We start from the raw sequence: 16,987 nt of genomic DNA on the forward strand, positions 1-16,987 counted from the left end.
AGACCCCCACCATGGACCCGCGTTCGTGGTTCAGCAGCCTGACGGGCTACTTTGTCTACATCCTGTCCATTGCGACTCTCGGCCCGCTCCTCTTCGGCTTTCACCTGGTGGGTCCCAACGTCATGCTTGCCGGCGCATAGCTAACACGCCCAGTCTGAGCTGAACGCGCCCGAAGATGTCATCCGCTGTAAACGCAAGTCCATCACGTCGGCCGTCGCTGGCCCGAACCTCCCGCAATGTATCGAGATGAGCCCAACCGAATGGGGCGTCGTGGGATCGCTGTACACACTGGGAGGTCTGGTAGGAGCGCTTTCGGCAGGGCCAGTGGCAGGCAAATACGGCCGCCTCAGGTCTATGCAGCTATTTTCCATCTTCTTCGCCGTGGGCCCAATCTTCGAGGCGCTGAGCCCAAACATTGGAGTCATGGCGTTTGGAAGGCTGTTGTCAGGAGTCGGCGCAGGCGCGGCCGTCGTCATTGTGCCCCTCTACATCTCTGAGATTGCACCGCCGGGCGAGAAGGGCTTCTTCGGTGCCTTTACACAGATCGGGTGCAACGTGGGCATCCTGATCACGCAGTTGCTGGGCTACTTCTTGAGCCACGACTCTTACTGGAGGCTTATCTTGGCCATTGGAGGTGTCATCGGTGCTGTACAAGGCGCCGGACTGCTGCTGTCGGTCGAGAGCCCAAAGTACATCGCAGAGCAGGGTAATGTCTCGCTCGCGAAGAAGACTTTGCGCAAGATCAGGGGAGAAGATGCAGACATTGAAGACGAGATGAACGACTGGGGAGTCTCGGGCTCCGGCAACGTCAGTGGTACGTCGTCTAAGCCTCTCAATTGATGGACAGCATGCTAATATTTATCCAGAGGAGGAGCAGACGCTACTGAGCAACCAAGATGGGTCGGCTGAGGCGAGGCCCAAAGAGTCAGGCAAAGAGCAGACGCTGAGCATCATGCAAGTCTTCCGCCATCCCGACTACCAAAAGGCCGCCATTGCCGTGGTCATGGTCATGCTGGCCCAGCAGTTCAGCGGCATCAACAGCATCGTCATGTACGGTGTTTCGCTCCTAGCAGGTCTACTCGAGTCCAACTCTGCGCTGCTCAACCTTGCCGTCTCAGCGCTCAACATCATCGTCACCGCCAGCTGCGCGCCCCTTGCTGACAAGCTGGGTCGCAAGGTCTGCCTGCTTAGCTCTCTTGCCATCATGGGTATGAGCTCGCTGCTACTTGCTATTGGCATCATCAAGTCGATCTCTGTGCTTTCCGCAGTCGCTGTCCTGCTGTTCGTGTCTGGCTTTGCTGTTGGGCTTGGCCCGGTGCCCTTCATCCTAGCGAGCGAGCTGGTTGGCCCGGATGCTGTCGATGCAACACAAAGTATTGCGCTCGGAGCCAACTGGATCGCTACATTCATCGTGGCACAGTTCTTCCCGCTGGCAAGCGCAAAGCTGCACGGATATGTCTACTTCATCTTCGCGGCACTGTCAGCGTTCTTCTTCGTCTTCATTACGTGGTTTGTGCCCGAGACCAAAGGCAAGAAGAACGCAGATGAGGTTTGGGGTAGAGAGCGTCGGGTGGATTGAATCATGCGATGTTCAAGGGTTGACGGGGCCGATTTTGTCGATTCTGGTACAAGGTCGAGCAGCCCGCTACGTCACCGGCAAAGCGACTTCGCGCGCAATTTCTTCACAATCCAAGCCATTTCTCTCTACGTAGTGGTCATCTCGAAAATGCCGAAGATCCTGAAGCCGCATTCTTGGCCGAATCAGCAATTGCCTGGGATGCACGGAAAGAGGCACTTTCGAACGCAGAGCTGGGGACACTGTGGAGAATGCGTTCGCATGTGAAGGAAAGTTCTGTAGTCAGGAAAATGAAATTCTTGAGTCACATGTTCCTCCCGAAAACCAGCTGTGCAATTGCTCCGACTTGACGGGTAGGCAGCCAGCCGAGTCGGGGAAATAATCGTCGGAAGCGTCTGCCCCGATTCCTAATTGCTGACACAAGTGGTGTGCTTAGTGATTTTGCGCAGCCGCGGCTAGAAGGCGGCGGGTCCGAGCAGCGGCTTCGGATATGTCATTCAGTCATTCGACCCCACTGGCGCTGGAGAGTACCTCACGCCTTCAGTCTCACTTGCGATGCGATTGCAGTACTAGAGCTACTACCCTGCCCTTTCACTTGTCCTCTGTGCTATTTTATATGCCCGCTCCAACATGCCCTCCAACATGACCGCATTCCCACCGCATTTCTCACCACATCTCTCGAGCGCCGGGCGAGACGGCTTCGACTTCCAGACGTCACAGCTCGAGGGAGAGACGCCGGAACGGGTCGCAAACGGCGATGAACACCACAGCCCGCCGCCCTCGATAATATCGCCCGCCTTCACGCCGCCAGCGACACCGGGCGTCTCGACCCCCTCGCGGCCCCGGCCACCCCGCTCCATACCCGTCGATACCTCAGTGCGCACCGACACGCCGCGGCCGGACCTGCTGCCCAAGCTGCCCACGGTCGAGTGCGAAGTGCGTGCGCGGATACCCACAACCACGGGGCATGAGATGTGGCTGCACGTGTATAGGAACAGCGTAGACACCAAGGAGCACCTGGCAATTGTCTTCGGGAGCCAAATACGCTCGAGATCGCTGGATGCAGAGCGCCCGGGAGAGACGGAGCTAGACCGCATGACGAGAGGCGCATACGTAGGACGCCTGTACCCTGGGAGAACCAGCTCGCGGGTTGAGCAGCTCAAGAGGCAGGAGGGCGTCCCCTCGAAGCGCAAGCCCGACGCCGACTCGGCGCACGTGGACAAGAGCAACGGCCTGTTGTCGCCAGCCTCTGCATCCTCGTCCGAGAACGGCGACGTACAGCCAGCGTCTTCTCTAGAATTACCTATGGTCCGCATACACTCCGAATGCTACACCGGCGAGACTGTCTGGTCTGCGCGCTGCGACTGCGGTGAGCAGCTCGACGAAGCCGCGCGGCTTATGGCCGATCCTACTCTGTCACCTTCTGGTGGTGCTATTATCTATCTCCGCCAGGAGGGTCGTGGAATTGGTCTGGGCGAAAAGCTCAAGGCATACAATCTGCAAGATCTAGGCAACGACACATACGAAGCAAACATCATGTTACGGCATCCTGCAGATGCGCGAAGCTACGGCTTGGCCACGGCCATGCTCATGGACCTGGGCTTAGACGGAGACAGAGGGATTAGACTTTTGACCAACAACCCAGATAAAGTCCATGCTGTCGAGGGCCCGAATAGAGAAGTCGTCGTGAGGGAGCGCGTCGCCATGGTTCCGCTTGCGTGGAAAACAGGCGGCATGAAGGGCATCAAGAGCGAAGAAGTAGAGAAGTATCTTAGCACCAAGGTGAGCCCACGCCAGATTGCGACACTTCGAGATGCACAATTTGCTGACAATAATGCAGATCGAAAAGTTCAAGCACATGTTAGATCAGAAATAATGGCATTTAGATGGTTGACATCGTATTCCTCAGTTTCCGTCGCATCCGATAATGTGATCTGCTAGACGATCAACGGCGCTGACGTGGGGCGCAGACGACCGCTCGGCCGCTCTGAAACCACTAAAATAATCATAACCTGCTTCACCTCACCGCGCCGCATCTGCGACCTGCGCCCCATCCTTCGCTTATCCTTGATTTTCAGACTCTCTTCGCGTATATAGCGGGTCGTCCATGGTCTTGGTTACGGCCATCATCCCGACAGTATGGCGAGCCCGCGAGACGACGCTGCGGAGAACCCCTTCCTCAGTCCAGCGGATGGACGCAGCATGAGGAGCTTCACCGCTGACTCCAAAAGTAAGACAACACCCCTGATTTGTCTGCGTGAAATGCTCAATTCGGCTAGATAGCTCGAGGAGCATGCTACCACTTTTGTACACCCAAGGCCTACTTGAACCACAACGAAGCGGATATTCAATAACACTACTATTGACGTCATTATACTCGACTTTATGTTCGGCCTTGTTCTTCATCGTCGCCTTGATACAGCCAAAATATGGACATGTCGTATCAGCACGTGGGCGATTTTCCCCTTCCTCGGCGGCGCTATTGACGGCTTTCATCGCCAAGACCGTCGAGCTATCGTTCGTGATGGTATTCTTGGCGTTCATAGGGCAGGTTCTGTCGCGAAGAGCCATTCAGCAGAAAGGCATCAATCTGGCTAGTGTGTCGATGCGATCCTGGATTCTGTAAGTTGACATCGTTTCGGGCCAGCGCTCACGTTGGCTGATTTTGGGAAGTCAACCAGGGAAATTATTCAGCGGGTGGCACAGCGTCAGGGTCGCTGGCTTCAGTGTATTGGGAGTACTCTCACTGGTTACGGCCATTCTCTCTCTACTATATACAACCGCTGCAGGTGCTCTTGGTATGCCAGTACCCTTGGTCTTCTATCACGAGTCGCTAACACATCTCAGTGCAACCACAGCTACGCCTCCCACCTTGGGAGCATCAAATGCTTGCTGGTCAAGTAGATGGCGACTTCTCCAGCACCTTGAAAGCTGATAAGACTTGTCTCACTGCCTGGCCTGACGTCGGCGACACACAATGGGGCGGTAGCACATGTCTTGCCATGAAGTGGTCTTCGCTCTGTGGCCGCAACTTTATCAAATACATGTCCGCATGGGACGATCAAGCAGCTGCAACAAATCCTGCTTGGATGTCTGAGCGCCTTCTGGAACGAAAGCCGATCAGTGCGTCGCTAGATAACAATGTCACTGTTACTACCGCGTGGCTTGATGATCATGATGTCGCAGCTGAGTCTGAGAAGGCAGGCAGGATAAGTCCGTAGCCGAAGATCCTCTGATCTTACGTCGCTAATCTGGTATAGTCAACAACATCACTATAGCTGTCCCTCATCGAGGGATACCGGCAGCAGCTCGCAATGTCCAGAATGACTTACTGCAGCCAGAAGTAGGTAGATTATTCATGCCACATTCAACCCATACTAATGATCCTAGGATCTCCATGACGGTGGCTCGTACTCTATCCACGCTTCAGTCGCCAGCTTCGCACTCAACGCACTTTGTGTCAATGCCAAAGAGGAAGAGCTTGCTCCACTCATATATACCAATTGGCCCAATGCAATTCCTATGGAAGAAGGCTCGAAGTCAGTCAACTGGTGGCCCATCCTAGGATTTCCAGAAGGTACCAACACAAACAATAAAACGGTGCTTGATGATGTGTTTGGATGGAAGGACGAGACGGAAGATCACTCGCGTGCTAGACCAAGTAAGTTCGATCCTCTGCATGGATGATAGTTACTAACGTCACACAGTCTTTCTCAAGTACCCGAAAGCAGGAAACACGGTAAGTGGGTCTGTCCTTGTTAGAAGATGATGAACTAACTGGCTAGATCGCAAATCACACTCAAGTACCGTACGAGCTCGGCGACCGACCAGAAGTCTACCTGCTCGGCAAAGCACCCGACAACACAACCAAAGACTACTTCCTCTGCTCTATGAAGGCCGGCATCACAACTTCCTGCACTACACGCTACAACGCCTCATCCGGCGGCCAAAGCCTCGAAGCAGTCTGCGACGACGCAAACGGAAAGCACAGCGATGACTCCGCCATCCAACCCCTCCGATCCACCGACGACAGAGCCGCCCTCGTAGGCTGGCGCGACCTAGGTTTTAATCTCCTCAACTCTCTGAGTCTAAACAACGGAGTCTTCGACGGCGACGCCTCAACAGCCCGTATATTCACCCAACTCCAACTCACAGAACCCAAACTCAACAGAACACTACCAAGCCCCGCGGAAGCATTACTGAGTATGACAACATGCACCGTCCTCGACCTAACCCAAAACTTCCCCTTCCAACCCTTCTCCCCCACCTCCGCCTCCGACTTCAACACCCCCCAAATGCAGTATTTCAACGCTTCCGTCCGTGTAGCACAGTACATGTCCGGCGGCGAAAAGAGCTACCAAAAAGCGCTCCTCGTTGTCCTCGCCCTCACACTCCTCATCAACATCTTCATCTTGATCTACTTCGCCGTTCTGCTGCGCATCAAACTCATCACGGATCTGTGCGAGCCGCTTGTGCTGTTTGTACTAGGATACCATTCTCCGCCGGCGGATGGGTTGTTCCAGGGGAGGCCGCAGGAGGGGCCGCAGAAGAGGGATATGACGGTTGAGTGGATTGTTAAGAGGAAGGGGGAGCAGTTGGTTGTTGTGGGGATGGGGGAGAGGGACGGGGAGTTGGAAGGTGAAGGGAGGGGGAGAGGGGGTGTTGGGGGGTGGTTTAGGATGAGGAGGAGAGGGGGAGGGGGAAGAGAAGGGGATAGGGAGGAGGGGTCGCCGGAGGGACTTAGGCCGTAACAGACAGGGATGTGAAGATGGCTGCCTTGTCGTTCTTTTTTCCAACGCGTACAATCCATCTATCTTTATCCAGACGGTTTCTTGCTGCTGGCTGTTGGTCTGGTAGTGGCTGGTCCAGGCCGGTCTAGTTCACTCAGGCCCCACTTTTGGCAAGTGTGGCTGAGCGCACGCCACAGACGTACGTCGTGCGCTTCCCCTTCAGGCTGGACTGCCGCCTGAGGATATACTTGCTGTTGTGCCGACACTTCCGGTACTCTTTCTTGTTACTTCTCTGCTGTTGATAACCACCTGTCACATCCCCTCAGCCCTGTTGTTGTCGTCTACAGCCACATCAAAACTTTCAAAGCCACAATCAAAGCCATTTATACCAACATCCGGGCTCGATAGCAATCTCCTAATTTATCATCCTTCTCTGGACGACATGACATGGCACCACTAAATCAATTCGAACTGTCGCCCGGGTCGATGCAAGTCAGCGGCTTCTACGGCCCTGGCGCCTGGGCCGCGTGGATCATCACCATGTTTGCATCGTGGATACATCTCCTCCGAGACGACTACACGCACAACCTCCACATTATCGGTTACGCACTATATACGGACTGGGCTGCAATCGACTTCATACGACACGTTATTCCAGCCCTTTGGCAAGACCAGCACGATCTCTCGGACCAAGACCGCGCACGGTTTGACAATATTGCTGCTTCCATTGCGGTGATACAGCTTGGAGTATACCAGGCCGTTGCGCAGCAAGTGTTATTCACTGTTAATCGGCTACGCCAGCATGAGCCCATTGCTCATGCGAAATTGAAGGATCGACGTCGCTCCATGATCTTGTGCGTTGGATCGATGTTTCCAGTTTTCTTCGTTACTGTTGCGTCCTTTTTTCATGCTAGTGTTACGGTGGTACCTCCGCAGATGCTCTACCTGGCTGACTTGCCCGCACGGTGTTACTTCGTTCCTTGTGCACCGCAGGGTATTGGGGAATGGGACCAGGCCTTTGCTTTGGTAGTTGCTTTGTACTTTTTCTTGTATGAGTTTGGGTATGAGATTTTTCGCATTGTCAGAAAAGCAGCTCAAGGTGTGTGGACAATTTGGCAACGAGTTGCGAAGTAACGCAGGAAATATACGAACGTTTCATCCACAGTTATCCAGAAGTTTCTTGCTGCCAGTTGTCGGTTCGGTGGTGGCTATTCCACGCTCTTGTAAACGTATCCTCCTAGCTCAGCTTCATGGTGGCCGCTAGCTCAGTAGGTCCTCTGTCTGCAAACCTTATTCGCAATGAGGTTGGTCCAAATTCTCTTTGGATAGTTTTACCCCCCTCCATAAAGCGGTCATCATCAAAGCTATCGCAATCTAACAATACAATATGCAGTTTCTAACTCCTGCGAAGCGGCCCTGCAAGGCTTGTAATTTTCGCGAAGCAACAGCCCGCACCTTAAATTCCTTTCTATAGCCCTTTTATACTTTATTATAGCCTGCTGCTGCTGCTGCTAGAGAGGGTGTAAGAGGCCTCTTTTTAGCTGTGCGCAGCTATCGATAAGAAGCAGACACAGCCTTGGCCGCTGGCACGGGATTACTTACACCCGTTGGCTCTATTCACTCTGGCCGGCTTGGCCTATCACCTGGCATCGTATCGTATGAGAAGATACTATCACAAACTCCAGTTCAAGCTAAGACCAGGTTCCAGTTTGAGTCAAAGGTGCACTCTGTTCTTGGTTGAAGTCGCGCCAGGGGAAGGTGCAGGTCACTCAGCCCCCACACTTTGGCGAATGTGGCTGAGCGCAAGCCACACACGTCGATAGTGCATGTCTGCATCAGGCTGAACCGTCGCTAGAATGTTTTTTGTTTACTCTTAATTACCGCCTACTTCAATTTTTGTTACTTGTGCACTGTCTACATTTACGCTGTCCAGAGCTTTACGAAACAGCTTGAAAGAGTGGTAGCTCACGTACGGTTGCACCTGCCGCATCTCGACAACCAGCCTTGCTATCACTCGCTTATGCTCAGACTGCAGCCTAAACTTACTTCGCGCTCGTCCTTGAACTCGTTTACAACCACATCAAACCACATCAAACCACAGCAATCGAAGCCACCGTCTCAATCATCTCCACGAGAGTCCGAAACCGATAGTAAACCTTTGTTTTCATCTTTTCTGCCGACATCACAGCAATACCGCAACGCATCTGTCGAAATGTCCGAATCCTCCCCCGACTACTCCCAAATCAACGGATTCTATGGCCGTGGATCTTGGGCAGCATGGGTCATCCTTCTCATCACGTCCTGGTATCCTATCTTATGGAACGATCACACGCACAATCTGCATTTTATGAGCTATGCGCTATACATGAATTGGGCAACTATTGATCTCCTACGTCAGTCCTCATCTTCTGCTGGACATAAGACTCTTCAGGAAATGGACGATGCCCAGCTGCAGTGTTTTCGGGCGTCTTTAGCGGTGATACGAGTTGGCATTGCCCATGCATGTTTCCAAGTCGCAATTTGTCACTGGAAGGCGATAGACAAGGACACCGACACCAGGAAGAATATCGAGCGGCGCCAGTTGTGCATCGCCATTGGCCTAGTACTCCCTGTTCTGACAAACTCCCTGTTCTGACAAACTCCCTGATCATGCCATACTTGCACAACGTCGGGGCGGAGGCCGGAATTGTCCCGTTCCTGTATTTCACGCTCACATTGACGTCCGCAACAAGCATATATCAATCATTTGGTCAAGGGATAGCTTCTGTGAACAAGCTTAATAACACAGTGCAGGTTGGTTACAGGTTGCTGCTTCCGTTGTATCTTTATACTGTAATTTGGGCTGCTTTCAAGGACAATGGTGTAGGGCTGAGTAAGTGCTCATTCGTTCCGTGTGCGCCGCAGGGGATTGGGGAGTTAGATCAGTCATTTTCCTTACTGGTCGCTTTGTTTGCACTTGTTTACGAGTACGGAGGCCGTTTTCTTAGTGGTGTGAAAAGACCAGTTGAAAGAGCGGCCAAGTGGCTCTTCTCATTCCTAGCCAGAGAAACTGTGCTCCCAATCTCTCTTTAACGATCGGGCGTGTTGAAGCCGATTACTTCAATAAAGACAGTCAATACGGTTGAGCCGTGGCACCAGTGATTACTCGATAATTCATTTCTCGTCTGACGGTGACTTTAGTGCCATCATCTCATCTTTGCTACGGACTGATACGCTACGAGTTTCCCAGCGAGCATACCCACCACCACCTAGCAAGGAATATAGATACTACAGTAAGAAGTCGACACGCTCACCGTCCCAGAATCAATGTCACTAGTAACTACACCCTCAGTATCCGCCCCATTGTACGTAATAGTGCAAATCTCGAAGTGGTTACTGGCGGTGTTATACGCAGTGTGAAACGTGACATCGCCCTGGGTATGGCAGTCTGCTCCCGACACGGTGTTGGTAGCGCCATTGAAGTTGTTCACGTTGGCGTCGGTGTTGTAGAAGACTCTGTTGTTGTTGACGTCGTAGCAGTAGATTGCTCCGCTGGTGCTGTCGATAGGGACTTGGCCGGGACCGCCGCCGCCGTAGGAGTGCGAGGCTTCGGCTTCGACTTTGCAGCGGGTTACGCCGTCGTCTTGGCGGAGCTGGGGGGAGGGTTAGATGGGTGACTATACAGGGCTGTCGCTTTCTTCTTAGGAGAGGTACTTACGGCGAGGTTGTTGGTGGGCGCAGCCACTGTGGTCGTGATGGCGGTTGCGAGTATCATAGCAAGGGAGTTTACTGAGAACCTGGGTTCAAGTAAGCGATCTGTGCATTATGGGCCTCATGTAGACAACATACTGCATGATGGCGATTTTCGTGTGTTGATTTGTCGTAACTGAGATACTTGATAGTGTGATTGTATTGGAGAGTGATGCAATGTTGCTGTGAGATGCTTCATCAATTCGCGGTCGAGCACCTCCTCTTATAGCTGGCCGTGAAGCCAGCAATGCTCGAAATCGTCGATCGATCCGAACTTTCCATGTCATATCATGCCACCTACGTCTTTCTTTCCCGTGAATACCACTTTCCCCATAAAATGCAGCATACGTGATCTACACGGAGTGTGCTTCTCCGTCTAGAGATCAAGTGGACATGTCACGCCGTCAGCCTCGCGGGTCCAATGAGCAGTGCCCTTTACAAAAGACGTGTGTCGACGAAGCCTGAGATGGAAGGTACGAAAGGTTCGACTCGTCAGAGTGTACTTGACGTAGTAATGGGCAGGGAGATCTACATCTAGTGACATACTTCAACCTGCAAGGCCACCTACTAATCCAAGATCGCCAGCCGTTCTAATGTACCACTCAGGTATCCTGCAAAGCACGTGGTTGTTCACTCTTCTTAATGCTTTTTACGTGTTTGCTTCCGTCAGTCAAGCCCATGTAGACAATGCTCTTATATAGGAAGCAACAAGCACTTTACAAGCAACACAAGCTTTTCAAGCCAAGTCAGGAAGCTCAGTACAGCCCATCAGTCTACTGATCTGTTTGGTACACTCCCCATCGGCATTGATTCCGCGGGTATACAGTCGTATAGACGGGATCGCCCGCTATAGCCGCTAGGGTGCAAACGATGGCTGTATCCGTTACTACCTAGATTCTCATTCGACAAAATTGGATGCGAGAAGCATTACATCCTGGAAACGCGGCGCCAGTGTCCGCGGAGTGACTACTATAATCTTGATGTTAGTATGGTAGGTTGGAATGTGGAGCGACCTCGAGAGTAGCGTAGGTAACCCAAATACCTGGATAGATGGGGTGCCATAATCCATATCTAGCTTCTTTGAAAATGTACACTGTTGTCCGATATGTGATCCGAAGATACCGATCATCAGATAGAGACCCTTGAGTTCATTTCTCGGAAGTCTGCGTAACCTAAAGTGCAAAATCGGTAAGAGACCAGATGTGTTTCCAGGAAACCCAAAAGCGCTTCGAGTTACGGATATAGAACACCGGGATGAATTCCGCGATACATTGGGTAGAATCTAGCAAGGCTGTCTTCGGAAACAAGTCTCCACATATTCGCATAACTATCTCGTTCGAGCCTAGCAGAGCTAACTAGGTAGTATAGCGCCAAACAGGTCGAATCGGATACGGGATACGCTGATCCGATGTATCGGGTACCTTCTAACTGATTGCGATAGTGATGAGTGACGCACCTCACTCCCTCGTGATTGCATTCATGCCCGAGGCTGTTGAACAATGGCAATCACGTTCCATCACTATGTCGTAGAGAAATTGGACGAGTTCCGAGAAACAGGAAGAATCACATCAGTTCGATTCCTTCAGATTCCCTTCTGACTCACATCTGAGTGCGATGCGAATTTGGTTCTTCATCTTCGTCCTATAGTACTGCGGTGGCAACGCGAACGAGCGACTTACAACTTCTAAATTCTATATGCACCTATCTAATTAGGTCCTCTTGAAAAGAGAAGTATTGTCAACACAAGAGCTCGATTCCTTCAGCAACAAACCATCCACCACCCAACCACACACCCTCACGCACACTCCTTAACAACCTGCCCAAGCACCTTCTCATACTCCGCCACACTCTTCGCCCCCACGCACGTAAAGTCCCTCTTCCTACCCTCAAAAACAACATACGGCACACTATCCACCCCATTCCCAGCTTGTTCCCTTATCGCCGCTTTCGTCTGCCTCAACTCCTCATCATTATCTTCTACCACCCTCTTCGCTTCCTCTTCACTCAGCCCAGCTGCCATGCACGCTTTAACCAACGTCTCATGACTGGAAGGATGAGCGCGCTGCTCAAAGTACTGCATATACAGAGACTTCACTGCTTCCAGTGCAGTACCACCCTCTTTATTATTCTGCAACCACTGCAACACACGATGCGCATGTAACGTATTCGCCACCACCCCACCCCCAAAATCAAACTCAATCCCCTCTTGTTTACCCAAATCACGCATCACATTCATATACTTCTCCATCCGAGCTTCGCTGCCGTCGTACTTTTCGTTCTTGTACCATTCATATTTGTCGACGCCGTCTTGGGTGGCGTCGGGGTAGAGTTGGTAGGGTGCTAGTTTGAGGGTGAATGTTGCTGGGGAAGAGGGGTTTGTGGTGCGGTAGTTGGCGAGGGCTTGGTTGAGGCGGATGAAGGCTAGGTATGTCCTGTGGTATTGTGAGGAATGGGTCTAAGGGGGTGGTGTGGCGCGAAGGGTGGGTGGATGTACCAGGGACATATTGTGTCGAGTGTGAAGGTGATTGTTGATTCGTAGGGCATGATGGATGTAGCATACAAAAGGACTTGGGTTTGGTCGCTGTTCGATTCGAAGAAGTCCGCGGCCTGGAAGAATTACTCTAAGACACCTTGAAGATGTTCGCGAGGTTGCAGGGGTTCCACTGCTCCATGTCTCCGGCACACGTCATGCGGGGTGCGGCGGAAAGATCACCGCCTACTGCACGCTAATCTTCTCGAGCATCGTGTGCTAGCAACCCCAAATACGAACAGGAACTTTGCGACATGGAAATACTCAAACTGAAATGGACGGTACCCAGAATAGGATTGAAGATTAGTCTGAACAATGCAAATACATGTGCTGATCGCTTAAATCTAGCACGGAAGTCTAACGTAAACCCCGAACGATGCTGTAAACGCAACACTGGCAACACCATGCTTCAACATGTGTGGCCTCGTAACCGCAAGGTGGGAGATGGGGGACTGAATCCCTAATTCAGTTTGACGTAGTTCCCTGAAATCTGATTAGTTGATTGCCTCTTGACGCGAATGAGTAAACATACCTGGGAATTGTCCCTGCTTCCCCCGTACCTTTCCAATCCACCACTCATTATCGTTCTGCGTCCTTGAAACGATTTCTATCACGTCGCCTGTCAGGAAGCTCAGGTCACCTTCCGCTTGCGCCTCGTAGTCGTACAGAGCTGTAACGGTTTCGGTCGCCGGGACACCGCTGAGACGTGATGGCTTCGGCTTGGGTGGTGGAGGCGCGCCCTTGGCCTTGGCAGCAGAGCCCCACGAACCTGCTGATAGCGTCGGGGATTTGATATCTCCAGTAGCTCCAGAAGGTCCGGCAGAGTACGGTGGAGGAGGTGTTTCCGTCTCTTCCGATATTGAACTTCGGCCTGCCTTGGCTTCCAGAGCTTTCGTTGCGTATTTTGACTGGCCTGGACGTGCGCCAGCAACACGAGCTCCGCCTGTAGTCTTGAACTTCACGATGGAGATCTTCTCCGCTTCCTCCTGTGTGTCGCCACGCTTCTTCTGGTAAGCAGCCTCGATGTCCAGAGTAAGGTCGAAGTAGCCGATGTCGAGCCGTTGCATGCGCTCGTGCAGTGTGTAGAAGACGTTCAGTTGCATGTAGTAGAAAGACTGGAATAGAGGTTTAATGAACTCTCTCTCCAGTGTGAACAGCTTCGGTAGCTCGTCCTTGAGTAAATCATTAAAGTAGTTGTAGTCCTGCGTCGCCTGTTCCACATCGTTCTCGGCCTTGTACATGGCCTTCTCGTCCTTTAGCGTCTTGTCCTTCTTCTCTTCGAGCTTCTTGTAGGCGGCGCGATGTCTGTCATAGTCGAGTTGCTTGTGGTCGCGCTTGGCGGCGATCTTTCGTACGGCCTTGATGATGACTAGCAGCTCGTCCGCCGGGCGAATAACCCGGGACTCTATCATCTCAAGTTCAGGCTTGAGTGTTTCTTGCAGTTCCCTGACCACTGTCTCGTACTGTTCGCATGCTTCTATGCCTGCTGTGTTGCCTTCGTCGAGGAATGAATCGGGATCTGACATTCGGCCGGAGATGGGCTTGTAGATTTCGGCGATCGCTTTCGAGAACTCCATCTGATGTGAGAGCATGCCTGCGAAGTGGGTTAGGCGGAATCGCGTGGGGCTACATGTTGTTTACGCACCATTTATGGCTTCGAAGTACCTGTCGCATGTTAGCCAGGGTCGCAACTAGGACTGTGTCGCAACAGGCGCATACTTCTTGGACTCGTCATGGAGCTTCTTGGTCTCCTTCTCCAGCTCCTGAAAGCGGCGTTCGGCATCGGTGTAGATGGGGTCCTTGGTGATTTCGCCCTACACGCTCTGTTAGCAAGGCCCAATCGTACTCGGAAGGAGGCGCGTAGAGGGGAGAGCCTCTGGAGGCCTTCGCAGAACACGTACGAGGTTGAATCTTTGCTTGAAGGTTTGGGGCGCCTAAACCACGATGTTAGCACGTGTTGATGCCCGAAGGCCGTGTGAGGGCGCCAGTCGTACCCGGGTGACGGTCTTTGTTAGGCCTTTCCAACTCATGGTGGGGGTAAGTCTGTAAGTCTGCTGGGAATTGATACACAGTAGGGATCAGGAGGCGCCGTGGAGACTGCAGATGTAAGCCAGCAGGAAGCAGCCGAACGATGCGGGCGCCGGCGTGGCTGCTAGAATCGTCGATGACGTCGCCTGTGGCTATGCCAGCCAACTGCCCACGGCTGCCGGATGTCGCGGAGCGCCGAGAGCGAAAACGAGCACGAGTGCAATTACTTCACGCCAAGAGTGAATGATCCGCTGCGGCTAGTGCACGAGAAACCCAGGGCCAAAAGCTGAGGACAGCGCGCGGTCGCGTGAACGACTATCTTGTCGTGCAGGCAAACAATGAACCATGCATGACGAGTGGACGATGTGGCCGTGAACGCTGGGGGGCCATTTAGTCAGCCGATCCGTGCGCTAAAACTTCATAGCTTCTAATACCTCGGGAGGCAATTTGCTCTCCCAACCCCAACACTCCAATTCTCACCATGTCTCATATTGCACCCACCGTCGCGAGGCAGGCCCTGCGCATTGCCTCTCGTCGATACCCTTCATCTGCGTTTTCTCGTGTCTCGAGCATCCGCCGTCACTATGTCTCAGAGTCCAAGCCCGCGCAGGCGACCGTCTCCAACGCCTCCCATCTCGACTCAGCCATCAAGAAGGAGCAGCGGAGTTTCCTCAAGGAGACGGGAGAAAGAGCAGAGGATGCGACCATGCCAACAACAGGCATGAGCGCTGATGCCATGATGAGTCCCACTGCTGGTAGGCCAGAATTCACGCCACCCCGCTTTCCGCGAAGCTGACAATTTAAGGCATACTCAAGCAAGCAACCGTCATGGATCAGGGCTCACGGCCTATCTACCTAGACATGCAAGCTACGACCCCAATGGACCCACGAGTAGTAGACAAGATGATGCCATACATGACCGGCATGTACGGTAACCCCCATTCGCGAACCCACGCGTACGGTTGGGAGACCGACAAGGCCGTAGAGGATGCCCGCGCGCACATCGCCAACCTCATTGGTGCAGACCCCAAGGAGATCATCTTCACCAGCGGTGCGACCGAGAGTAACAACATGAGTATCAAGGGCGTAGCTCGCTTCTTTGGGCGTAGCGGCAAGAAGAAGCACATCATCACAGCACAGACCGAGCACAAGTGTGTGCTTGACAGCTGTAGACATTTGCAAGATGAAGGCTTCTCCGTCACTTACCTGCCAGTAGGAAACAACGGCCTGATTGACATGGCACAGCTCGAGGCCGCCATGCGACCCGATACCGCCATTGTCAGTATCATGACTGTCAACAACGAGATTGGTGTTGTACAACCCGTTGAAGAGATCGGAAAGCTCTGCCGGTCGAAGAAGATCTTCTTCCACACCGACGCGGCGCAGGCTGTCGGCAAGATCCCAATCGACGTCAACAAGATGCATGTCGACTTGATGTCGATATCAGGCCACAAGATCTACGGACCCAAGGGCGTCGGCGCATGTTACGTACGAAGACGGCCTAGGGTCAGGCTCGACCCCATCATCAGCGGCGGTGGTCAAGAGCGAGGACTGCGAAGTGGCACACTAGCACCTCCTCTTGCCATCGGTATGGGCGAAGCCGCACGGATCTGCAAAGAGGAGATGGAGGTACGTACTTTTTTCCCTTACTATCACGAACACTATGATTATTTGCTTTATACATGCATGGCTTTCAGAGCGTTAGGCGACTTCGGTCGTCGACGCGCCATGTTGACACATGTGCAGGGGTTATGAGTTCCTTCTCACACATTGTTTTGGTCACAGCAATTTTCTGTTCGGACAACGCTGACAATGGCCAGTATGACACCAAGCGCATCTCTGCGCTGTCGAACCGTCTCCTCGAAGGCCTGCTATCGCTCGAGCACACCACACTCAACGGCGACAGGGAGCGACACTACCCTGGCTGTGTCAATGTTTCATTCGCCTACGTCGAGGGTGAGTCACTTCTCATGGCGCTGAAAGACATTGCCCTGTCTTCGGGCAGCGCCTGCACATCGGCGTCGCTCGAACCCAGTTACGTCTTGCGAGCACTCGGCAGCAGTGACGAGAGTGCGCACAGCAGTATCCGCTTCGGTATCGGACGCTACACTACAGACTCAGAGATCGACTACGTCTTGAAGGCTGTCAAGGAGCGCGTTACCTTCCTCCGCGAGTTGAGCCCGTTGTGGGAACTTGTGCAGGAGGGTGTCGACCTCAACACGATTGAATGGAGTCAGCATTGAGCGAAGTAGTTGTTTGATACCCCGGCGGAACTTGTATAATATAATGACGTACATTCTTTGGCAACAATGCCCACGCTCGTTGTAGCGGTTACGAGAAACACGATTACATAGCAATGTACTATACGCAATAGCTCTACATAATGAAATGTAT

The 16,987-nt window shown here is 52.8% G+C and overlaps 7 protein-coding genes across 7 annotated transcripts; 4 read left to right on the forward strand and 3 right to left on the reverse strand.

The window, feature by feature from the left end:
* Positions 1 to 11: 11 nt before the first annotated feature.
* On the forward strand, positions 12 to 1,579 carry J4E79_008829 (uncharacterized protein; the record flags this gene model as incomplete). The annotated part of the gene is made up of 3 exons (XM_049357682.1): positions 12 to 107; positions 154 to 814; positions 867 to 1,579. The coding sequence occupies 3 exons, from the start codon at positions 12 to 14 to the stop codon at positions 1,577 to 1,579; spliced, it is 1,470 nt and encodes a 489-aa protein (XP_049207721.1).
* A 627-nt stretch (positions 1,580 to 2,206) lies between these two features.
* On the forward strand, positions 2,207 to 3,452 carry J4E79_008830 (uncharacterized protein; the record flags this gene model as incomplete). The annotated part of the gene is made up of 2 exons (XM_049357683.1): positions 2,207 to 3,358; positions 3,417 to 3,452. 2 exons carry the CDS (start codon positions 2,207 to 2,209, stop codon positions 3,450 to 3,452), a joined length of 1,188 nt encoding a protein of 395 aa, XP_049207722.1.
* A 1,126-nt stretch (positions 3,453 to 4,578) lies between these two features.
* J4E79_008831 (uncharacterized protein) lies at positions 4,579 to 6,327 on the forward strand (the record flags this gene model as incomplete). Its single annotated transcript, XM_049357684.1, has 5 exons — positions 4,579 to 4,789; positions 4,837 to 4,919; positions 4,967 to 5,237; positions 5,284 to 5,315; positions 5,362 to 6,327. The coding sequence occupies 5 exons, from the start codon at positions 4,579 to 4,581 to the stop codon at positions 6,325 to 6,327; spliced, it is 1,563 nt and encodes a 520-aa protein (XP_049207723.1).
* A 3,164-nt stretch (positions 6,328 to 9,491) lies between these two features.
* On the reverse strand, positions 9,492 to 10,139 carry J4E79_008832 (uncharacterized protein; the record flags this gene model as incomplete). Its single annotated transcript, XM_049357685.1, has 4 exons — positions 9,492 to 9,554; positions 9,600 to 9,938; positions 10,004 to 10,082; positions 10,135 to 10,139. 4 exons carry the CDS (start codon positions 10,137 to 10,139, stop codon positions 9,492 to 9,494), a joined length of 486 nt encoding a protein of 161 aa, XP_049207724.1.
* Positions 10,140 to 11,830: 1,691 nt separating this feature from the next.
* J4E79_008833 (uncharacterized protein) lies at positions 11,831 to 12,579 on the reverse strand (the record flags this gene model as incomplete). The annotated part of the gene is made up of 2 exons (XM_049357686.1): positions 11,831 to 12,467; positions 12,530 to 12,579. The coding sequence occupies 2 exons, from the start codon at positions 12,577 to 12,579 to the stop codon at positions 11,831 to 11,833; spliced, it is 687 nt and encodes a 228-aa protein (XP_049207725.1).
* A 446-nt stretch (positions 12,580 to 13,025) lies between these two features.
* Positions 13,026 to 14,595, reverse strand: J4E79_008834 (uncharacterized protein; the record flags this gene model as incomplete). The annotated part of the gene is made up of 5 exons (XM_049357687.1): positions 13,026 to 13,048; positions 13,098 to 14,159; positions 14,211 to 14,230; positions 14,285 to 14,379; positions 14,560 to 14,595. 5 exons carry the CDS (start codon positions 14,593 to 14,595, stop codon positions 13,026 to 13,028), a joined length of 1,236 nt encoding a protein of 411 aa, XP_049207726.1.
* A 479-nt stretch (positions 14,596 to 15,074) lies between these two features.
* J4E79_008835 (uncharacterized protein) lies at positions 15,075 to 16,836 on the forward strand (the record flags this gene model as incomplete). The annotated part of the gene is made up of 3 exons (XM_049357688.1): positions 15,075 to 15,348; positions 15,399 to 16,222; positions 16,414 to 16,836. The coding sequence occupies 3 exons, from the start codon at positions 15,075 to 15,077 to the stop codon at positions 16,834 to 16,836; spliced, it is 1,521 nt and encodes a 506-aa protein (XP_049207727.1).
* Between the last annotated feature and the right edge of the window lie 151 nt (positions 16,837 to 16,987).

This window comes from Alternaria viburni (assembly GCF_023758015.1).
Source record: "Alternaria viburni strain BMP 2772 chromosome Unknown scaffold_22, whole genome shotgun sequence".
Lineage (NCBI taxonomy): Eukaryota > Fungi > Ascomycota > Dothideomycetes > Pleosporales > Pleosporaceae > Alternaria > Alternaria viburni.